This window comes from Carassius gibelio, chromosome A6 (genome assembly GCF_023724105.1).
Source record: "Carassius gibelio isolate Cgi1373 ecotype wild population from Czech Republic chromosome A6, carGib1.2-hapl.c, whole genome shotgun sequence".
NCBI classification, from domain to species: Eukaryota; Metazoa; Chordata; class Actinopteri; order Cypriniformes; family Cyprinidae; genus Carassius; species Carassius gibelio.
The window spans coordinates 17,725,370-17,750,255 of NC_068376.1; the positions used below are offsets into that span (position 1 = coordinate 17,725,370).

Below are 24,886 nucleotides of genomic sequence, written 5' to 3' on the forward strand. Positions count from 1 at the left end.
CGAAGAACCAGCTCCTTTCTGGATCGAACTACACTTGTCACATCACTTGTGTTTGCTTGCTTGCAGCCCACAAGGTAAACTCAACAGAAAGGTGCTTTTTCTTGCAATTATTTGTAATATTAGCCTATTATTTTTTATCTTATTAGATTGCAAACTCACATGAGGTTTATTTTACTGTGCACTGAAAGATTCTACCTCCTCCTAAAAGAGGTGCAGGAATCAGTTCTCTCATGCATTTAGTTATTTAATATTTATCCAGTTCACAATAGAAGTGTAAAATAAGTAAGGTTGTATCGACTGATAATTAAGTTCAAAGTATTTTCACCCCCCAGTAAACTAAAGCCAAGTACAGGGGAGCAAAACATGTTGTTTAAGTTGGATTCTGTTCAGGAATGGCAAAATGAGGACCCACAATTTGCAGATGTTTGAAAAGTTATCTGTCTGGGTGTGTGCAGTGTATGCTTAACTCTGTGCTGGGTGTGTGTAGGGGGTTGGTCTAAAATACCTTGCCGCTTTGGCATGTGTGGGGAAAGATATATCAAAGGACGTCAGACTGGTAAGTTGCTAGTTAGCTACTAGCAAGGAGAATTGTACTGTAAAGTCAATTTAGCCACATGGATTATTGGGTAATACTGCAAACCTACAATCGGGCCTGGTTTCATTTTGGCATAGGTCTTCCAGTTTTCACAATACAGTCAAATTCGAATTGGCAAATGAAGGACAGGACTTAATTTTGTCAAAATGTCACTTTAGTAAACTTGATTGTGAATGAGCATTCATGTAAATGCCCACGTCTTGAACAGAATAGTTTAGTAGACCTTGTCCATATCATAAAGCTTCCCTTTATGGTGTATTATGGGGTTGTGGCATAGGACAGAAGAAGGATGACTCTTGACTGAGGCTCTCTTTAAAGGTACAAAAGTCCGGCACACCAGATCGTGTTCCCTGGATACCCAGCATCTATTTATTATCCTTCTCCCCTCTGTGACCTCCCCTTTATTTTAAACCTCTGATTCATCTGCAATTCAACCCCTAAAAACCGCAAAACACCTCTAAGTTTACAGCCTCTGGACCATACCGAGATTTTTCAGCGGTTTCTGTGCAATGTATTGATGCTTTTATTTTTGGAATCCCACTGTATGTTGTGAATGACATACAACAGCGGTTCTAATTTAACTCACCTTGTAGAATTGGTAGCAAGTTACCAACAAGTTGACATCAAGAGGAGAACATCTATTAGTTGGTTATATTCATCCTGTTCAATGACAGCAGGAACCTGCCAATTTAGATTAGTCTGTCATGTCACAGGCACTCGCTCTACATGTTAGCGGATGAAGGGACGCAGGGTGAGAAACTTCTAACAAAGAGTCCCAGCACCATTGACAGGTTACAGAAGACCACTGAGGTCACTGAGGGCTATTTGATGTGACATTTTTTTCACCTGGTCAGATCAAAATAGACCTTAGGGGCTGGTGTGATGCAATCACCAAGCATGGCTGAAAGCTCCTGGGATACTGGATAGAAATTGCAGCCAGCAAATGGACGGTGGAATGTGCTTTTCAGGTTAGTGCTTAGACAGACATCGCTGGGGACATGGACTAGAAATGGAAAGGGTGGGGGTTGTTGCTTAATATCTATATCCTAGCAACTGAAGGGGTATGATACCATGTCCAGGGATTGGTCGGCATATTGGCATTGACGCCGCCCCTTTGCTTGTGGACTGTAGAAAGATTAAACCAAAATTAAACCATCCTCCACACTTGATTCACTCCTGTGCACTTGACCTTCTAGCACTTTAATCTCACTGTTTCTTTTTTGTTTGTTTTTCATGTTTTTCATTTATTTATAACTCCAGATCTGCTGTAATACATGTGCTTGGGCCACCTGCCGCTAACCTTGACGACCTCAGTAAAGACCTCAGTCTGGCAGTATGACCTCTCCTTATGCAGCAGTACAGTTCTGCCCAGAGCGAGCCTTTCAACGGTAAGACGGGGAGAATTTGTGTATTCTGTATTCTGTAAAAGCCATTTGTAAGGTCACTAGGTTTATCTTGACCACTTACTTGGGCATGCACACATGGTGCATGTGGTTTTATTTAGTTGCTTCATTTGTAAATAGATACGAGCACATATTGCAAAAGCATCGCATTCCTGTTCTTATTCTCCTCGGTAAAAGAGTTACTGTCGTGCTGGAGGTGCTAACAGTTGTGTCTGGTTCTCCAGCTGCTGCCTGGCTTTGATATTTATAAGTGTGGTGTTCTTATGGCAACAAAGAATGCGTTTTGTGCAGTTTAAGGTGAACTGTCTAGATTCTCAATCCTCAGCTTGCTTGTTGTCAGCTCTTTATGCACTTGCTACTGGACATTTGTTTCTGTGGATCTGAACAGAGTTCAAATCTAAACAAAGCTGTATTAATAGCTAGGGATTAAATTTTCATGCTTGTATCGTTAATGATGTTCTAATGTAGTATTCCATTTCAATGAAGTATTGGCACCTCTTTAAAAAGGCAATTGAAATAGTAATTTCTGATTGGGTACAAATAGTACAATACAAACTGCTCTGATTATAAATCTATCAAATAATAAATTATGGTAAAATAGGTTAGTCTATATAAAATCAGTGTAACCATTTTTTTTCTAAGGAGGTGCCAGCTTTCTTTAATTTGGTATGTTGGTATGAAAATAAATGCTTTTTAATCTGTTCATGTTTGATTATTCAGTTTTTCATGTCTGTAAAAACAATGTTATTCTAACACATGTAAATTTCAGTTGAAAGCCATGCAACTGGTATAGTCATGTAAATCAAGTAATTTGCTTCCCAAAAAAACTAGTGCTAGTTTTCACTTTCTGAGTAGGCACACATATTTAATGAATAGTGTAAATATGTAAAATTTTAAACATGTGATGGCTTAATTATTAGCTAAATTTGCCCAGATTTGGTTTAGATTAAAATAAATTATAATTATACAAACTTATTTATATTTTTTTTATCCTTGCCTGAATGCTATTGTGGTTTTATTGTTCATTTGTTTATAAGGCAAAAAATGTTGGAATTTTACTGAAGGATAAAATTCACGGGAAAAAAAATGTTTAAACCAATGTACAAAACCACTGTTAGAGAAAACATGTGTAATTGATGTAAAACCTTATCATTACCATAATATATCTTTGTGACATCAAGCGGCCTCACTTACCACTATGTTGTTAGGTCTTAGCCTATGAGCACATGTGGGTATACCTGCAGAGATGGTTGTTTTTGTGACTGATCCAGCTGCTATCAGTAGGTCTAATCTACCCCACAGAACAGGAGAAACAGACGTGTAAAAATAACATCAACAGAGGTTCTCAAAATAAAATGAACATGCATTTCTTTTGAAGTTAAATGCTCCATTTTTTTTTTTTTTTTACCAAATCAATTAGATAATCTTGGAAAGTAGATTTTGTTATTGAGTAATATTTATTTGCCAAGCAGTTAGAAAACATTGTCACACAAATGTTTACTTTTATATGAGCATAGAACATTGTACATGTGTGTTCTGTTAGAAGAAACCTTTCTCATATTTACCTTCTGCTTACCTCATTAATAATGCTATTTGAACAAAGCAGATTGTGTATTCCTTACTACCAACAGTGAATATTTATTATTATTTAAAAGAATTGAAATAAAATCTACAGTGTATATATATACATATATATATATATATATATATATATATATATATATATATATATATACTCCTTATTGTCAAGCATACATTAATTTTTTCATACTTTCTAAAATGAATAAATAATGAGTGCATAGTGGAATAAGTCCATATTATCTTTGGGACAGTTCACTCCTTTGCCACATTTAATAGAATTTGGAGCTATTCACAGTGAAAGCATGCATCGAGGAGAAATCATGGGGGCCACCATTCTTCACCATTGTCTGAGCTACCTTGTCCATCCTGCAGCCCCAGGTTTGAGGGATGAGGGAAGGGTCGGCAGATCCCTTTGAACGATCCCTGGTCTCTGATTAATGGAGATAGCAGAGAAGCCCCTCTCACTTGTCTCCCCAGATTGCAGGGCTCTGTTTGTTTTGATTGCATTTTCATCGCTGGATGTGCCCAACCTGTCAGGAGACAATGGGCAGCCCTGTTAAGCTGCGACTTTTGACCCCGTCCTGTCTGCGAGGGGCCTGGTCTGTGTTTAAGTGGACGCAGTGCAGCCTCTCCCTCAGGCAGGATGCATAACTCCCCCAGTAACCAGACACCCACCCACAGCTTCCAAAGAAGCTGCCACTAGAGATCAAACCCACCCTACACATATCCACAATGAAAAATTACAGTTGACTATTCGCCAAGAAGAGGAATTTTAGAGGAATCGAAAACCAAAGCTAAACCAGTTTTTATTACCCATCGTGATGAAAGGAAGCACAATTTTGTCATTTCTAAACTGGGGGATGTGATGGTTGATTTGAGACAATGACAGATGTGGCAGCCGCAGTGTTAAAGCAGAATTCAGAGGAAATCTGAGCAATCTGAAATCGTTAGGCTTCAGTATTTTGACGGAGAAAGACAGTTTTCCATTGCTGCATGACTTTAGAATTACTCATCCTCAAGTTGCACTATTTGTTTTATCAGGCTTTATGAGTGCTATTATGATCATATCAATAAGTGAACATAAATTATCTAGATGTTTAATTGATGGAACGGTCATTCCCACTTTAGCTGATGATGGATCAGAAATCTGCCCATAAATTTCAGCTGTCATTTCTGTGGGTGTAAATCAAAGCTGGATATTTTCACTCATGGGTGCTGCAGCTTTTGTGAGACCATGATGTCATTCTTGGCTGAAAATCTCTGTAACACATATATTACATTTCTATCTGACGTTCAGCATCCATTCGACCTTCATTTTCTGACCTTTTGCTGAGCTTGCATCCTCACTCGACTTTTTAATTTTATAATTCCCCTGGCCCAGGTTCGATGATGATGATGATGATGATGATGGTGGTGCTGATGATGTCATGACACCAGTGCTGTCAACCTAGCTCTCAGTTCTCAGCCAGGGATCTGAAACATGTCCTGTCGCAATGTGTGACCTGAGACAGCAGCCACTCAGCACCTGCTGGAGATCTATATAGTCCTCATGCTCTCACCAACCTGTAATGGTGACAATATTAAATGCAATAACATATCAATGAGGGAGAGAGACATGTAATCCCTATACACAGAGCTGCTGGAACCCTGTGTAAGTTATTAGCCACTACATTCTCTGACATGAGAGTAGTACTATCTTGTTTTGTGGTTTTGTTGAGTGTGATAGCAAAAGCTAAATCTAAGCGTACTGACAATTGTAGAGCCATTTAGCACTCTCAGAGAACTATAAATGAAACAGTCCTCCATGATATATGATATAGATGACATATCCATGTGACAAACACTTCGCTTAAGTTGCTTCCGCTGGTTTATTGACCGTTACATCGTACTGAGTTGTTTATAGGGGTTTTTTGGAGAGATTTATAGCACAAGAAAATTTATGTTTTCTGTATTTAAACTGGTATTGCTTCCATAAATTATATTGATAATCCCTTTTAGAATTAAATGTATACTTAACCCAGAAATGAAAATTTAGTGTTAATTTACTCACCCTCAGGTCATCCAAGATGTAGGTGACTTTTTTTGTCTTGAGTAGAGCAGTAAAGATTTTTAGCTGAAACGTGGTCCTTGATTCATAAAAAGTCAGCAGCTGCCTGTTTTTGAGAAAACTGTATATATAAAATGGAAACAAAATTAATACCTGTGGCAAAGCAAAATGCTTGATCTGTGCAAGAATCTGAACATTATTGTACAATATAATCCTTGAATCATTAAAAACACTAATTTAATAAGACTGTTAAATGTAATCTTTACTAAATTTCAAAAATGTATATACATGTTTATGCTGTTCCTTAATGTTGTAATGCTTAAATCCACTTTTTTTCTAGCATAAGAAAATTCAAAAGTGCACCAAACCAATACTAAAAATAGCATCTACAGTGATGGAGTAATGCTGCTTTTTATATGACAACTGAATTCTGCAGCCAAAAATGATTGCTAAATCATCTCAGTCAGTTCTGTTTATCTGTTTAAGACCCCACCCTTTTTTTAAAAATGACATGTAATAAATAAGTACCCAATGTTCTCCATAGTGCCATTTTCTTTTCTTTTATTTGTAATAATGAGTGACTGATTCATTAATACAAATAACTATATGAATAGCTGTAAGTGAATTAGGCCCAGGCTTTTATTTGTATTTGCTAACTCCCTTAAAATCCCCTCGGATTGTTCATGTTCACAATGTAAAATGTAGTGGGGTTTAGATTTGAATCTTACAATGGGAGGTAGGAATGCTGAGGTATGGACCTGTGGACACACCGTGACAATTGACGCATTGGGCTTGGCATTTATGTGTCTTCCAGTGTGCCAAATGACAATATCTATGAGGCTTAAAGTAAACATTGGGGTTGAAAAAGCTTTTATCCCCAGTGACAGGCCTGGCAGCACACCGTTGTCCCAGTAATTCAACTCTAGCATTCACTTTGTGCCACACCTCTTCAGCTGAACAAAGACATAGAGTATATTCCCTGCTTTTCTTGAAGAGCTACGTTTGGGGAACCAATGGAAAGAAAATGGAAAAGAGGAATTTTTCAAGGTATTGAAGCTGAATTCCAAATGCTTCTATTGTACCTCCCATTTTCCCCCTCTAGGAAATGGAAGTAGTTTTAATAGGTTTTATTATGTTGTAAAAACTGAACATATATTTTGTCCTTTAAAGGGATAGTTCACACAAAAATGAAAATTCTGTTTAGAACTTAGCCTCGTGTCATTCCAAACCTGCATGCATGATTAGAAGAACATTGGGGTTATAACCCAATGGCCCCAATTGTAAAAAAAAAAAAAAAAAAGAAAAAAAATGCAGGAATAGTTAAATTTTTTGGTGTAACGTCACTTTTAAGGAACACATTGTGTAATATTTCATCCAAAAATGAAAGTCCTGTCACTCACTCACCCACAGATTTTTTTTCTTCTACTGATCACAAAAGGAGATATTTTGTAGAATATGGGTAACACCAAACACTTAACGGTAGTCACTGACTTCCATTTTTTTTTAAAACAAGTATGGTTACCCACTTTCTTCAACATTGTTTGTCTGTCTGTCTTTTTGTTTGTTTGTTTTACATTCAGCAGAAGAAAAAAACCTCATACAGTTTGAAGGTGAGTAAATGACAACATAATTTTCATTTTTGGGTGAACTTTTTCCTTTAAATACTATAAACTGAAGTTTATCTTCAAAGGCTGCCATCGAAGTGTCAGTTTACAGTGATTTCAAGCACTAGTGTTGCTTTGTATCTCTGTCTAGGATACAGTAATCTGACATCCTTCGACCTTAAAGCATTTAGCATTTATTAGGCATGCCTGCATAGCTTTGTATATTAATATCTCCCTACCTCACAGAATGTAGGGGAATTCCAGCCTCACACCCGAGTGCCAACGTTAGATTATGGGTTGACACCCCAACTCCCAGACGCTCACACACACACACACACACACACATGCATTTACTACCTTTTAACCCCCATCCACAGCCAAGCCCAGTTCAGCCACACACATTCCAAATGCTGCATAGCAGTGGTGTTGCTATCATATAGACAGCGAGGGGGAATTCCGCTCTGCTTGGTCGTCAGCGTGTGCTGCTCCTCAGCAGGAACAATGAGACGCTGAGCTCTGGCTTGGTGTCATATTTCAGATGGAGAGGGTCATCGTGTTTTCACTGACAGTCTTATTCTCTCTACTGCTCCTAAATGTCATGTTAACACGGGTTATTGTTGTTGCATTAGACAGGAACAGAGTATGGCCTTTGTGAGGGAGAGGCAATTAAGAATGGGTTATGTTTTTACAATCCAAATGGGTGCAGTGCCTTTTTTCACCATTAATGTGGTAATGAATACTGTATCAGTTTACTATACAGTTAGTTACAAGCGTGAATGCAATGCACATCTCTATTACTGTTTCTAATAGTCAGGATAAGTGTATTTTATAACTCGTCCTACACCACTGGTGTGAAAGATATAAATTATTTTTCAAATTGTGCTGCTTGATATATATATATATATATATATATATATATATATATATATATATATATATATATATATATATATATCATGTATATGATATATATATCATATAAAAATGTATTTTAAATATTAATAAAAACCTTAAGCTACCATCTAAAATTACTCTAGCGAAAACCTGGCAACACCATTAGAAACTATTTACATTTTAACCATTTAAACCACAACACCCTCCAAAGCCCTGGAAGTGAATTTTGCATGGCAAAATATATTCTAATAGTATATAACATATATATTCTAAATAATATATAATATATTTTCTTCAAATAATTTGTTTCCAATACAATACCTACAATTTTGGAAATGTATCTTAATACTGGTATCCTTTCTTCTTTCTTTCTTTCTTTTTTTTCTTCAACTGAGAAATGTTTTACATAGTAATTCTGTCAAGTGTATCGGGACATGATTTCTGACTTAATTTTTGTTTCCATCTTTCTAGATTGAGAGAACCAGCAGCAGCCCGTCTCTCATGGGCTGAAGGTTCTTTCCTGGCCTCCATGTCACAGGGCCAGGGCTCTCAGGGTACAGATATCCTCGGACAAGACGTCCTCAACCAGCTGCTGGAGATGCTGGACCAGTGAGTTATGGAGTCCTTTACTATTTTACTCTTACTTTAATAAATCCCCCACAGTTTATAAGAAGTCAACTCTTACTGGATAAGTGCTAGAGCACTTGCTATAGCAAAAGTTTTAATAAAGTAAAGTAAATTATTTAACTTAACTTAGTCCCCCACTGTGTTCACCTGTAGTTCAAGTGTTACATAAAACAGTTTTAAGTCGGTTTACTGGTTTCTGTTCTAGGTCTGCGCTACATTCAATGCAGCCTATCGAGTTCAACTTCTCTGAGGGCTCTTCAGTCGGATCGGCATCCAATACAATACAGATTAGCATGGACTGCATCACGATGCGTGGGCCTGAGGAGACCCTTACAGTGAGTGCTTCATTTCACTCAACAGCTTTTCACATATTTTCACATTTAAAAACTGCAATAACAATAGTTTATTTTTTGTTATTGCAATCCAAAGTGCAATAATTTCTCTTCTCTGACGGATATTGCAGTGTGATTAAGATCAGTGGAGTTACTGTGAAACCCTTTCTTGACACGTTTCAAGAGAACAGATTATGCGAAATGCAAGTTCTGACCTTCTTTATTGAATAAATAGTCTTTAAGTATTAATGTTAGTTAAAAATATATACCTCCTATGTAATGTAAAAGTGATGCCAGTGTATACATATAAATGTATGCATATGAAAATGTAGATATATAAATAGACTGTTTTATAAATTTACCATTACTCTAACTAACGAACCCAGCAGCTCATTAATCATAGTGCATTTTTAAATTTTAAATTAGTAGTAGAATTTGAAGTATTATTATTATTATCCTATCAGTATTAATATATACTGATATACTGATATTGACTTATTAAAATTACAAATATGCATTCATACATGGTTAACCAGTTTTAATTCTAATTATTAAAGTTCTATTATTAAATAACGCTTGATTATCATAACTTTATATGATAATGCTTTATTGACTGTTAAGAGTGTACTTTCAGATATTTAAAAAGCCGTGCCATTTTACAAACATAAGCTTCTATTCTTTTGCCAAGTTGTGCGTAGTGGGTTGTTTTAGAATGAACAAAATCAATTAATACAAAATATTTAATAATCTTTTGAATATTTGTTGTCCTACTAGTTGCAGTGCTGAAGCAGAAGCATTTAATTATTGAACTCTGTAAAAATCCCCCGCAAAATTTAAAGCAAATGTACATGGGGATTTTTTAAAACCTCCAACTGAATGGTCTCAGACGGGCTTTTCTTTTTTCTTTTTTTTTTCTTTTTTTTTTTCTTTTTTTTTGATGGGGACAGTAGATAATTAGATTTAGAATACAGTATGAACTGTTGAGTTTCTGTAATAGTTTTGTTAAATTGTTTTAGAGCCTTTTTTCTTTTAATTTGCTTTTAAATATTAATAAACAGCTAAATACTTTTTGAATGTGCTTGAAATTTGCAAGCAGACTGCAGCAATTATCTTATCACTTCTGAAACTTGGTTTTGTTTAGTGTGATCACTCTAGTGAATAATTTCAGTAGTGGGGAATTTAGTGGTAAGCCCCGGCAAAAACAGTTAACTTGTACTAGCATGTGGGGGTGTTACTGTTTATTGAGGGTGTTTATGGGTTTTCCCTGGTCATTCTGGATAGTTTTGGTGGCAATATAGTCAAAAGCTATGTCCAGATCTGGATGAATGAGTTAAATAAAAAGTCCTGATGACGATAGCCTTGCTTTGCTACAATGGAACATCCGATCTGAAGTGCTCCAGATGCAGCATTGTGTCATGCAAGAACATTTCTTATTTAATTTTTTTACTTTTTTTTATTTTTATTTTTTTTGGATGATCATCAAAATCTAAGAGAAGTGGATCAATGAATTATGAAGATGGAGATTTACAACAGTACTACACATCAGACAGTTTCTTCTTTTGTGTAAGTTAGCATTTTTTTCCCGTTCTATACCCTGGACAAGATTTGTTTCTAGTTCAAACTACGTTTCTTCTAAAGTTTGCTTTAAAAATTGTTCTTGTGATCTTTAACACTGTTTAACTACTGATCATTTGCCTTGGGCTGACTCTATCAACACGTATAGTTCTAATATTGTGTTCATACACAACAGAAGAGCAATGGAAAGTTTGACATTAAGTGTATGACCTGTAGCTGACGTTGAGGCCTTGTAGGATTTCTCTGGGTGCGCAGGAGAATTAGGTGGTTGTGGCTCCCCTCCCAGCAAAGGAATGCAGTTGTCCGGTAGTAAAGATGGGGAAAAAAAGGGAGAGACTGAGCAACGCTTTGCTTCTTTGGCCCTGAGGGATTATCTTTTCTCTGGATCTGGTGATTAATACCCCCCCATACAACACCACCCGCCCCCATCTTCCTCGCAGTAAAGATCGGGTGTGGTGCGCAGCATGGCACGCTAACATCCGGCTCTTGCCAGCTAGCATTCATGCTAATTGAAAACCAGAAAACTGTGACAAACTGCCAATCGTTTGCTGCAATGATGCTCATTAAACTTTGCAGAACAAACGTTCAATGAAAGACAGCCGTTTGCATAGTTGCCGTCGCATTAAAGCAATAGTTCACCTAAAAGTTAAAAGTGTCTGTTTACTCACCCTCATGTCGTTCCAAACCTGTATGACTTTCTTTCTTCTGTTGGTATTTTGAAAAATATTGGACCCCGATGACTTATTAAAAGTTCCTTTTTGCTGAACTACCTCCTAATAACCAGCTCAGCATTGATCGGTGAACTCCTTCACCTAAAAAAAAAAGATTAAGAAAAAGTATGCCGCCTTTATTAATTATTGGATGATGTTGGCTGTTTGGCGCCCTCAGGGTCCTCTGTGTATTGTGCAGGGGTGTTGTGTTTTAATCTGAAATTGCTCTTTCTTGGGTAGGTGTGCTTTCTCTGTAGCTGCAGGGCAACAATTTAGAGCAGCACCTGCCGCTTTGACTGACGGAGGCTTGTGTCCTATTCTGTCTGTGTGAGATCGGGGATGGGGGAGGAGAAAGAGAAGTGTGGAGTCAGGTAGAATGGAGGAATGTGACAGAGGACATCAAATAGCTCAGCTGATATCATGGTGAGATGGAGCAGCTAAATGTGGTGAAGTTCAGATGTTGTTATTCATTTCAAAAGACATTTAGCCCCATGTAGCCTGATCTAGAGTAGTGATGCTCAACCAATTGCTACCACTTTCAATTAAAAGTGTGTTTTTTGTGAAATGATTTTATATTTTGCAAACTTTCAATTATAAATGGGTTCTAATAGATTGGTGAGAGAAAACTGTTCATTGAGTAATTTTTTTTTAATCTGGGTGTTGCTGAGCAGCAAGAATTCAACACAATATGTCCCTTGAGTACATTGAAGGTGGTGAGGCAATGGTTTGTTTAGGCTGTGTTGTGCCCTAGCCCTTGATTAGTCATTTGTAGTGATCTTTTCAAGTAGAGCCTGACTCAGCATTAGGCAGGAACACATAATTAAGGCGTGCTTCCTTACTGCCATCCATCCATTCTGTACTGTTCACCTTACATTACATTTCTTGTGAATTATTAAAACTTTTGTGATGAATAAAATTGTGTTTTAATTAAATCAGTCTCTCTTGGTGCTCCCAATTAAAAAAAAAAAAAAAAAAAAAAATATATATATATATATATATATATATATATATATATATATATATATATATATATATATATATATTTATATATATATATATATATATATTTATATATATATATATATTTTTTTTTCAGTGTAAATGTTTTCATAGTGCTGATGCATGTTCAGTTCATATCGTCGTGCCGCTAAAAAAAGTTTTTCTTAAAACGAAGAAAAAACAACATTTGTGTGCGATTCCATTCACCTCTTGATTTTAGACTTAACTCCACAGTTGAAATCATGACTGCTAAATCACTGCTGACTCTTCACCCCACCAGTTTGCCTCAAGCAAAATGAAACAGTACTGGCAAGGTACAGAGTAATCCGTCTAAACATTTCTCTCTCTCTCTCTCTCTCTCTCTCGCTCGCTCTTTCCTTTCCTTCACTCTCTTCCTTTTCCCCCAACACTGTTGTCTCTTATACTATTATACATCAAGGCATTAGGACGTGTTACGTATTTGTAAGAACTAGACGACTCCCTATAAATACAACAATAAAGGAAGAAATTAAAGAAAACTAAAGTTTTTCACTCTGAAAATTACAGCATTGACATTTGACCTAGTTTTTTTTTAAAGGCTCTACATTGTGGTACGATTGTGTAAGAGTTGGCATTTTGTAACGTTTTTCTTTTTTCAAATGTTTTTACTTGTGTATTGCATGCTTTTCTGGTCAGCTAGCTGAAAGGATAGCGTTTAATAAGGTCAGACATCATGAGGATTGAATAACTTTTAACTAATAAAAGAATGCAACCATCCCTTGAAGACTAGACAAGGATCAAAACAGGATAGTGAGGACTAGCGCCAATTATGCTGTAAAACAATTCTAAAGTTCAGAGTGCAGGTGTTGACTTTTGCTCTCTGATGTCCACAGGTGTTGAGTCTTTGAACTATAGCACTGTTACCCATCAGCTAGTGAACTCCGTTAAAGCAGATTGCCACATCGATGGAGTTTCAGAAGTAAATCTGCTGAAGAGAAAATAAATAGCAATAAATGCAATTATTATTTTATTATTATCTAATCACCACAGGGAATGATGTGTCATGTAGTCATATAGCCAGATAAATCATTTCATATAAAATTAACCCTTCTTTTGATTCTCACTCCTGCAGGAGTGAACAGGTGTCCCTTAAAACACTAGCCAATATACCAAAAAAATATATATTTTTGATTTCTTACCCCCTTTTATTTCTCACTCCTATATTTAAGGGGAGATGCAGAGTTTCTTGAACAGGTGTCTTTCAAAACACTATCCACCTGACACATGACACCTCACTAATCCTAGAGTTGTAAGCCCAAACAGTCCTTTAAGTGTCCATATAGATCTAAGTGCAGCATCCTTTGTCTGAGCCACCAGGAAGCTTCAGTCGGGTTCACCACCTTTTTGGAGAGCCTGTTTGTTGCCTGACAGCAATTGCCTAATTTAGCCTAATTGTCTTACATGTGTGCATGAATATTCACCTCATGGATAGGAGTTAACTTGACAAGAATAATCTTTTTTCAGATTGTTTTGGGTGTTTGGGATGTGTGCTCTTTAGTATGAGTGGATAGGACAATAAATAAATAAATAAATAAATAAAAGGCCACCATTATCTAATTTAAAATGAAAGCTTCAATGCATGCAACCTCGTGTACAATTAATAACCAGAACTGTCAGCCATTTGGGAAAGATCTGTCTCTATCAAATATAATCTATTTTTGGTTTTTTGAATGGCCATGCCTCACTAAAGCCAAACAATTTTAGGGGCTTACTACTTCTGACGGTAGACTGATATAATTTGTGATTGTAGGTGGGTCGGGTTTAGGGGTCCAGCCCTTTGTGCACCGTGACTATTGCCACCTGAGGCTGTCCTTTAATTCTGTCACCTCTGACCCCATGGGACACATAAATAACTTCTTGACCAGGAGTGGCCTTTCAAGGCAGTGCAATAAACACCTTAAAAACATTTTTACATATTAACATTTGTTAATAAAACATACAGACAGTCCAAAAAATCTTAGGTTATAGGAATAATGAAAATGCAGACAAATATTCTAGAATATATATATATATATATATTTGATCAGAAATACTGTATAAACGGTAACGTTGTGATACATTACAATTTAAAATAACTGTTTATATTTAAAAATTAAATTTATTCTTGTGATGGCAAAGCTGAATTTTCTTCAGCCATTACTCCAGTCTTCAGTGTCACATGATCCTTTGAAACTCAATCTCTTACGTTCTTTTTTTTTTTTTTTTTTTTTTTTGATGCTCAAGAAATATTTATTAGCAATGTTGAAAACTGTGCTTAAGATTTTTTTGTGGATACATTTTTCAGCATTCTTTATTTAAAATTCAAAGGAACAGAATTTAATTCAAATACAAATATTTCCTAACATAGTACACAACTTTTGTTTTAGAGTCGCTTGTTTAATTTAATGCACACTTTCTGTATAAGAGTATCTTTAAAAAATCTTACTCTCTTAACTTTTGAACGGTGTAGTAACATTGATTCTTATATATTCATAGTAAATTGATGGAGCTCTACAGCTTTGTTTCCAGGATATTTAATAAGCAGGTTTTCATATTTTCCTTTGAGAACATGATTAATAGTAAATGTCTTGTAGACACTGCATAATGAATTGTTTATTGTAAGTAAGTATGGAATATTCAGCTCTAGTGATTTTCAGATTTTTATCAGATTTGATTGGCTATTAGCCTCACCCGGCCAGTGATTTCAGTGCTACTGCAGTGAGGGCCTTAAACACTATTGTTGACTGCAGCCAGTGTTTTTGTAAAGTAATTAGAAGTTTGTTTAGCTAATTCTAATTGCCCCCCCATCAAAAGTGATCTTAATAACAGTTACCCCCCGGAGGGTGTGAGCTACTCTTTTGAAGAATTTTGAAGCATTTTTTAGGCGCTATATAGGTGGTAATAGTTTAAATGAGTTTTTATGTTAGTTTAGTGCCATATACTGTAAAAGTGACTCATGGTGCATCAATGTTGCAGTCTGCCCATTACAGAGATGACTAAGTGGCATAAGACTGCTGTACATGGGGATGGGACTGCCAACTTTAGGAATACAAAGTGAGCAATTTCCTCTTTAGTCAGTCTGGCAACACAGCGGTAACAGGCGAGTTTAGCACATTTGGCTGGTAGAACTTAGTCTTTGAGTTAATTTACTTTTAATTTAATTTATTTAAGTTTGTAGGTTTGCAAAGACGAATCAATTGCTGAAATAACAGATCGTTAACAGTGCAAATATCATAAATGAGAATGGTGTAACCGTTTAACAATTTTCATGACTGGTTGCTAGTGTTCGATACTTTTTAGGCACCGACTGAAATGCCTTGACACTATCGAGAATCAAAAGATGTCGTTCGGCACCAAATTCTGATACCTAAGGGGTTAATCTCATCAACATCAGTGAGCCAGTAAATCTGCAGCATGTGCAAAATCATGTGCTGGTCATTAGCTCTGGTTGAGGCATCCAGGAAAACGCATGTTACGTGACCATTCACACTGTAGCATCATTCTAATGTATTTAGTTTACTGTTTTTACTCAAAAGTCACTTTAAACCACCACTGAGTGTTTGTAATAACCTCCAGTTGTGATCTAATGAGGGTTTTGGTCATATAATGTTGCAGAAAATTGTAAATTGTAACTTTTTATATCAAGCTAATCACTACACCCGCTTAGAATTTCTCATGTAAACACCTTATATTGTTATAAAAAAAAAAAGGCAGAAGATCATATACAGTCATAATCGCATGTTATTAGCTTCATGTTTCGTCCATGTAAATGTTTTGTTTGAAGCATTCACGCTTGACGTCAGATACAGGGTGGGTTATGAACATGTGATATGATTGACATGAGCAGCAAATGAGCTCCTTGGAGTCAGAACAGCAATGGCATAAGAGAAAACACAGGCAGATCCCATTAATCAGTGTTAATCAGAAATGATGATTCTGTCTAAGCTACGCATAAAATGAAAACACACTAGTCTAAACAGCCTAGGGACATTAGATCTGGGGACATAATCCATGAAGAGAGGGCTTGTCTGTCTCCTGAAAAAGGGGACATGCTCATTTTTTTGAAGAACTGCAGAGTGATTTAAAGATCTAAAGCATGCAGCAGTGATCCTCACATACTGACTTTAAACTCTTCATTTTGCAATGAAAACTATTTGCACTGATTTACTGTGTCGTTACATTTTGTTCCTTTGCAGTAGGCTCAGTCTTTGAATGTAAAAATCTCATTGAATTTTCATTCAATTGTCATCGTCATAAAATCGTTCAGGAACCAGTATCGAAGTCATTATCAATATCTTTTTTTTTGGGGGGGGGGTTGCCTTTCATTTATGTATTGCATAAAGTTACATTAGTACCTCAAACTTTCTGTATAATCTGATGAATCTAACATGAAGACATTTAAATATTCACAAAGAAGTGGGTTGGTTCACCCGTATCTGAAATAACATTAGTGTATTCAAAACAAATCTACAGCAGTCATCTCTGGTAGATACAAGCTGTCAACTGTAGTCCTTTTGTTTCTCATGAGACCGTCAGGGCTGTGCTGGAGGCTCTTTGGCTGGTGGAGAGGGGCTCATTCTTATGCAGACAGGGGCTATGGATGCTACTACTGGAGGTAATTTAGTGCTCTAAGGTCATTCTAGAGCTATAAAGAGGATTCCCTCCAAAAACAAGAGGGTACTGTCTATCTGGAGGCTCAGTGCAAAGTCATTTACTGGCTCTCTCAATACTATGCATCATATTTTCCCACTTTATCATGTCATCAAATACTAAAATCAGTAAAGTTTTCAAAGTATCTTGTTAATAAATAAATGTAGGTACTTTAGATCTTTTTTTATTAGAAAATGTGCTTCATTATTTAATTAAAAATAAGTAAGGCTGACCTGAGATAATTCCTGACATTACTAATGTCAATATATATATAAATATGAAAAAAAAACTAAGATTGGGAGGTGTTAGAGCCCATTTCATTGCTTATCACACTTGCACAGATTAATTCACTTTTTCAGAGTCACTTTTTACTTTTTTTAAAAATTAAAAAATTTAAGTAAATAAAATCACATTAAAAACACTTATTTATCTAATTAATACGTGAAAAACAAAAATAGATGCAATAATAGCAATTAAATAGGCTAGTTGCATTGGAAATCAAATAGGTCTAGTGCTTCGCAACTCCTTAGAGTCAAATCTTAAAGGAAGAGCCAGAACACAGGCAACACCTTCCCAAAAGTAGGGTGTGGTATTGGACAGGTAATTTCTCAGGACCTCCCTCTTGGGTCCCTGGTATATATGGCAATCCCATTGAATTCCTATAGAGACTTTAAGCCTGTCCCGTTCACCTCTGTAGCCCACATCACACTTTTAGGGCATAAAAGAAGAAAAACAAGGGGTAAGAATCCTGGAGACTGTGGAGCAAACAGCGGCTGCACTGCTCAACCTCAGCGCCAATATGTTGTACCTGGAGACCAATGCTCCCTCATCGTACAGTGAGGTAAGGCCCTTGTGCTACCGCTGCCCATCTGGAGACTGGGTTGGTCCCAGTACTAAATTCTGGGTTCTCAGGGAATCCTCTGAAATGACTGGCATCAAAAGTAGGCCTTGTAAAAGCTTTGGGATATATATTGTGTACCGTCTTCTTCTTTTTTTTCCGCCAAAAACATTTGAGGGGATGCTTATGAAAATGTTGTGATTTGTGGTCCTAGTCTGACCCTTTGCATTTGAATCTATGTGACAGTTGATTTTTTTTTTACTTAATTATTGGTTTTGATTTCTTTGTGTGATTCTTTGTGCACATGCACCATTTTTTTTATATATTGACACGATAAACTGATAAACTGAAATGTTTGCATTTATGAAGTCATTAGTTTGAACTGTGATAACTGGAGTGAAAAATCAGACGTGCGTCTATCAAGATGAAAATCAGTGCGTATTGCTTTAATGGTTTGCCTAGCTGCTGTTTTGTCTACGGTGTACTGCTCTTGGGTTGAGTCAAGGTATTTGGTATTTGTCTTGGACGGTGAGACTGATAATCTTGTTTGTATAGAACAATGGGCAGCGATTGGGCAGTTTGCTTTGAGAAAGTACTAATGGACTTTTACTTAAGCTTAATATCACTCATTTACCTTTGTTTACAAACTGTTGCAGCAGGGGTGTTTAGTTTTTATGTGGGTGTGTATGAATACTTTTTCCTTTAGCTTAATATGTGCAGTTGCACTAAAGCATTTCTTTAGATTAATCTGTGCAATTGCATTTAAGTCTTTTCAAGTCATTGCATATCTTTATCAGGAAAGGAAAAAAAGAATGAATAATTTAAGCCCATTTAATTGAGTGAGGGTACAAAAGGATCATGATTTCACAGCTAAGCTTGATTTTCGTGTCAGGTTGCTAATGTGTTTTTGAATTGTCATGGATGATACTTTTCGAATCTCTTCGGATTTTGTTGAACTGCAGCAATATGCCAGCACTGACGTATGAAAAGCACATTTATTTAATCATTCCCCCAAAATTATACTGTTTTGACTTTAAAAAAATGTTTTGTTTTGTTTTGTTTTTTAACAAAAAAATTTATATTCGGTTGAATGAGTTGTCAATTTGAATAAAAACAAAACTTTCAGTATAATTTAAGTATAATGCAACTTAAGTTTATAACTTGAGCGTTGTAAGCCATCTAAAATCTTGTCCGGATCTGTGTTTGTTGTCTAAAAGCACTCCCATTCCTTCCTGACAGGTGGTAGTTCAGACTGTGATTTCAGTGCTGCCATTCTCTTGCACAAAGCTGTTGTCAACACAACACTGTTAGCTCAGAGACAAACCTGTTGGTAGAAACACAGTCCGGTCATCTACCCCCCTCTCAGCTTATGTTTTTAAAGCTGGCTTTAGGTAACCAATCCACTGCCCATATAGCTTTGATTTAATGCTTTTAAACGCTCTGTGTCTCACTCTCTTTAATCATGGTAGGGGTTACAAGTCCGTAGACATGCATGTTTGGTGTTGTAAGTGGAGAAATGGAGGTGCAAGGAATTTGAGAAATAATATGGTCCTATTAATGTTGATTTACCACAAATGTTTTAAGTGATAGTTCAAATAAATCAAATTTTGTCCTCTATTGGGTTTGTTTTATCTTTATTTATTTTAACTTTTAGTTTTTTTAAGTAAAGTTTTGGTTTTGCTCTTTGACAGCAGGTTTTCTCTTAAGATGCGTCCAGCTTTCTTTCAACAAAAGGGCTTCAGGTTTAACTCCCGCTCCTCTGAGTGATAGATCGCGGAGGCGCTTTGAAGAATGTGTGCATCAAAGTGATCCTGAGAAGTCTAGGAATTGTAATTGTTTTAACTGTGGAGGATATAGATACAATCATCTGCTCTGCCCAGCCCACTGGGTACGAAGTGAGAAGAAAATAAGATCACTCCCACCTAACCCCCCCCACCCCAATTTAGTGCTTAATGTTTTCTATCCCTGTGGTCACTCATCAAGGCCTCACAGATGTTCTCAACACCCATCCCGGGTTACAAACTGCCCAGGTCACTGGAACACACCCAGGAATGCCAGCCATTTCACCCCCCAGGCCAGGGCAGCCTCAGCTCCTGTGACTGCTCTTGAGTTAGGAGCACTCATTTTCCTCTCAAACTCTAGACTTAAGTAGTTGTTAGAATTTAGTGGTTTTGGCCATTAGAATTCATCTTGTGGAATCAGGAACTAAAACGTATACCATTTGAGGCTGAAAATCAACTGTAATGCTGGCACTGCTGACATCTGTCAACAGCACATTGTTAGAACGCATTGTTAAAAGATGCAGCTGAGATGCTTATTTTTACCCTGGAATTCGTTGGAGCCGAAATTGAAATCTTAATCCTTTTATTATATTGCCGTAATATTTTTCAAGAAACATTTAACTTTAAGATTGTGTTTATTTTTAAAATGGCCATATTTATATTTTTACACAAGAATAGCAGGGTTTTGCTTGGAAACAAAACAGATTGGTCAATGCTCTATATATTAAGGCTTTTTATAATATTACGTTTATGCATTTGCCAGACGTTTTTATCTGAAGCAACTTGGGTTGGATTAATCAGTTCATGCAATTCCTCGGAATCAAACCCATGACCTTTTTTGTTGTTGGTGCCATGCTCTACTTTTTGAGCTTGTAACTTGTTCATATATAATATAATATAATATAATATAATATAATATAATATTATATTATATTATATTATATTATATTATATTATATTATATTATATTATATTATATTATATTATATTATATTATATTATATTATATTATATTATCACTCTCCAAGGAAGCTATAAACAGCCTGGTATTTCTAAGCAGTTGGTATTTGGTTGGTGCATTGTTGAGGAATAGTATTTCATAAAACAGTGTTAGAGGAAATCACAATATGATCTAAAAGGTGGACTAAATAATAAAGTTGTTGTACTTGAAGTTTTTTGTCTACTCAAAATTGCATAATGCTTAAGTTTTTCTTTGTATTTAGCACAGTTGATAAACTTTCTCCTCGCTTTATTATCAGTGCAACCTTCAGCACTGAGTTGCTCTAATGAGTCTCAGAAATGTGGAAATTTCACAGATGTGTATTGTATGTTCAAATAAATCACACAGTGCAATCACCTGTGATAATTAACTCATTTTAGAATTTTTGTAAACATCTGAACATTTTACTACTACATTACATGAGTCCAGCTACTGAGGTTAAACTATACATGAATATTATGCAAATATGTTTTTGCAATGCGTTACTTTACATACTTTACAATCCCTACTCAACTTTTTTTTTTACCAAGAAAATCCTATTTTTTTTAATAGCTGTTACTTTTTTCCTCTGCATTTTTTTAGGGTTAACAGGCATGTGCAGATTGTTCTTCTAAATAGTTTAAGTAAGTTTAAAATCTCTGTGAGAGCCCAACTTTAATTATAATTTCAAACAAATGCTAATGTACTGCGAATGTGTTAAAGCAGACTGTACGCAGACCTACACCTCCATAGTGGGATCACACACTCAGACTGACTTGCATGGCCGTACTGTCTCTAAAAGATTTGTTATTATGTCCTGATTGCTTCATTGTAAAGGATGTGTGTGCTTAAGAAGCACTGTTGAGGCTGGAGGGTACATCTATTATGTTTGGGTTCTTTTTGTGTGGGTATGCCCCGTCTGCTCTTACAATACGCTTCTTTTCATAAACCAATAGACCTGGTCTATTGTTTCTTCAGATAGGCTCTTAAAAGCCTGAGACTCATTGTTTCCAGGAGGCTGAGCAGACTCGTGGCACACAAACACACACAATGACCCCTGTCTGTACATCCCAAAAGGCACCTCTTTTCTTATTCCTTACGGCACTGTCAGAGAGGTATTCTGAGGTCAGTGATTTGACCCACTCTCAGGTGTGTATGTGTACAAAATACATAATTATCTTAAAAAATATATATATTTAAATCATCTATATTTAATCTTTTAAGACTTAAAAAAAAATACTATTTGTTTCCAGCCATTTTAAGGAATAAATGAATGAATGATTTGTTTTAGTATGCATTAGTCACATTTATAGTATATTTTGCCTAGCGATTCACCCGAGCCACCAGCAGCACCGGGAGAATTTTATGTGAAGGGCTGAAAGAGACAGGAAAAGAGAGAGAAAGAGGAATAAGCGTGCATGCTGGACAGCTGTCTCCATCCATGCCTGAAATAAACAAGGGACTCAGTTGAGATTAATGATGGTCTAAAGAGCCATACAACCATGGCACCTCATCCAGGAATGTGGCGTGTATAAATGGAAAGGAATGGACTGGAGGAGTGGAGCTGGAAATGGCTGGATTACTTCCAGAACATTTTTCTTTCTCTCAAATGACAGTCATTTTAATTCCTCTCTGCGCCTTCTCTAGAACAAGGCAACAGGAGCCGTGTGAACTGCGTTTCGCCCATTTACTGCCAACCCCATCCTTTTGTTATTACTGCATCTTCCAGTTCATTTAGAGTCTTCATTCCTGTGGACTTCACCAACAACCTAGAGCAATTAAGGCGGGCTAAAGACTTAATTGGTCCTAAATGTGATGCTTGTTTACATTGTAAACAACTGCAGTTTCACACCTATATATAGAATTAAAACGACTGGGTTAAAGAATGTCATAAATGACACTTCAAATGAACTCAGAATTGGCTTCTTCTACATTTTAAGACCCCATTAGTCCCTGTTAGATTTTAGGCTGCTGGAAATTTCTTATTTCCAATAGTTTAGATCGTGTTAATTGGCCGGTAACAGCATAACTGAAAATGTACAACCTCTAAATGATTCCTTTTTTACATAATGCATCACTAGTATTGTGGTAATCCTTCTCTTCTGTCATGGTTGATGTATCTGTGGCTGTAACAGGACTGCCTTTCTTTACTCAAGTACACAGATGTGGCTATTTGAGGAACAGTTTGATAAAGAGCCTTAATTCTCTCTGACTTGAACATACTGGACAAAGACTTATTTAGGTCTGCCAAGCACTGACTGTTATGCACATCATCTGTTTCTCTAAGCCCACCATTACAGTATAGCCTGGTGTATTAACATCAAAAGAAGCTGTATTGTGGCAACAACTCATTAATGTTTTGATGAATATTTCGTCTTTGTTTGTATGACACTTCTAATACCGTAAAAACTTGAAAAGAGTTTATACTGATAAAAAATACTCTGTTTTTCCTCTAGCCTCAGTATACAAGCCTGGGGCTTCTCAACAGCATGGATCAAAATGGTGGCTCCACCTCCACCAGCCCCTACAACAACGAGCATGCTCAGAACAATGTAACGGCACCATCACCCTACGCCCAGCCCAGTTCCACCTTCGAAGCCCTGTCTCCATCACCTGCCATCCCATCCAACACAGACTATGCTGGCCCACACACCTTTGATGTGTCCTTTCAACAGTCCAGCACAGCCAAATCAGCCACCTGGACGGTAAGACACAATGTCTGTTTATGTGTGACACACTTGTTTTTACATTATTATATAATAAATATTGCTAGTAAACTACCCCAACAATTATTCAGGTAACTATTCAAAGGGTAAGGTATTGGAGCCAAACCAATACAGGAGCATAGAGAGGAGAGCATGTTGCCCCTTCAGTCTATTTTGGGGTTAAGTGTCTGGCTTTAGGGCAACAACTAAATATTTCCTTTTGGAGAAATTGGACCTCCTGCCCTCTGGTCACAAACCACTCATAACCATTCATCCCATTTATACATGGCAGTGGTCTGTGAATTGAGTGTTTTGTTGTACTATGACAATGCACTGTGGTTCTACGTTACACAAAGTAGTTGATTTCTGGTGTCAATGGTTCATCTACCAGGAGGATAGTAGTGTTTTTACCTGTCTGATCTAAGATTTAGACACTTCTATGATCTATATGAAAGTTTCCAATTACAAAACTTCACCTGACTGAGAGAAAAAAGGCAGGCATAGGTTTAAACTGGCTTGGTTTACTGCACAATAGATTACTGCTTGGGGTTTATTGTCTTCTTTTACTACTTGCACAAAATTAGTTGGAATAGTTTCAACCATATGCAGTTTATTTATTTATTTTTATTCAATAAACATTTTTGGAATTTCTAAAAATCAAAAAGAAAATTCTTTCCGAAAAGAGCCATGACTGACCCCTACTGGTGAGTTGTTTGCTGGCGCATTGTGTCTATTTTCATAAACCGCTATGTCCACATAGCGGAAATAATGTGCATCAGTGAGCATTACAATAGCTGTGTCACTGTCACTCAGTTTTGCATAGATAGGTGTCACCTCTTGATAATCATACTGACTAAACCCGCTAAGCTAGTTGTAGTAGCACGGGAACAAGGAACCTGGTGTCTGTCAACCAAAAAGTTACTTTCAGTTGGACTGCACTCCCTAGCGGTTGCTAGTTACTTAAGGTCTTAAATCTTATCTTCAGAACGTTTCCTCATTTTTCACAGTGTTAGCAATAACAACAACGACGGTTATGTCATTTTGCGCCAAATGCGATGCATTTTATTTCTGACAAGGCTAACTTAAGATTTATTTAATCACAGACATTAAATTAGATTGATCTTGAATTTGGCAGATTTTGGTTTTGATAAACCAGTGAGTCAACTGCAGTAATACTGTCTCACATCTTTGAGTACACAAGTTGTGCGGAGATTGGTTTGTGATTTGCTCAGTGCTCATTGGCTACAGTGCAGTGTGGGATTGTGACATTTACCCTATTCCCACAGCAGCCCTTGTCTTCCTTGCTCTTTGACTTCACCAGTACAGCAGAAGTTGTCAGACACCTTAGCGCAGACTTCTGGGTGTGAGAAAGACACCACACCCTTGGTTGTCTCATTTAAGACGTCCCTAGACGTCATTCATGTTTCCCTTTCTCACAGTGCATAGAACACTGTGGAGAATATCTCTTCCTTTAATTTAATAACAATTTAGCCCAACGAAAGGCAGTTGTGTGGCTCACATTTAATGTAACCCACGCTTTTTCTTCAT

The 24,886-nt window shown here is 36.6% G+C and overlaps 1 protein-coding gene and 1 long non-coding RNA gene across 17 annotated transcripts in view; one reads left to right on the forward strand and one right to left on the reverse strand.

Annotated features, from left to right (window-relative positions):
• The first annotated feature begins 1,755 nt into the window (after positions 1-1,755).
• tp63 (tumor protein p63) overlaps positions 1,756-24,886 on the forward strand; it is a 38,755-nt gene continuing 15,624 nt past the window's right edge. For 3 of the 14 annotated variants that reach the window (XM_052599495.1, XM_052599496.1, XM_052599503.1), the window contains exons 1-2: positions 17,690-17,876; positions 23,090-23,338. In XM_052599495.1, coding sequence (XP_052455455.1) covers positions 17,835-17,876; positions 23,090-23,338 — 291 coding nt within the window. In that variant the 5' untranslated portion in view covers positions 17,690-17,834. Of the gene's footprint in view, positions 1,984-8,595; positions 8,734-8,956; positions 9,087-17,688; positions 17,877-23,089; positions 23,339-24,886 lie in introns of those variants that run through there. The other 11 variants (XM_052599498.1, XM_052599501.1, XM_052599494.1 and 8 more) reach the window with 7 other exon arrangements.
• LOC128015575 (uncharacterized) lies at positions 2,825-7,828 on the reverse strand. Of its 3 annotated transcripts, XR_008183951.1 has the most exons (5): positions 7,470-7,827; positions 5,630-5,732; positions 4,903-5,142; positions 3,936-4,109; positions 2,825-3,289 (listed from the first exon to the last, which is right to left on the reverse strand). It is a non-coding gene; the product is annotated as an uncharacterized LOC128015575 (long non-coding RNA). The 3 variants fall into 3 exon arrangements; XR_008183950.1 differs by lacking the exon at positions 2,825-3,289 and having other exon boundaries at positions 3,740-4,109; positions 5,630-5,747; positions 7,470-7,828; XR_008183949.1 differs by lacking the exon at positions 2,825-3,289 and having other exon boundaries at positions 3,740-4,109; positions 7,470-7,825.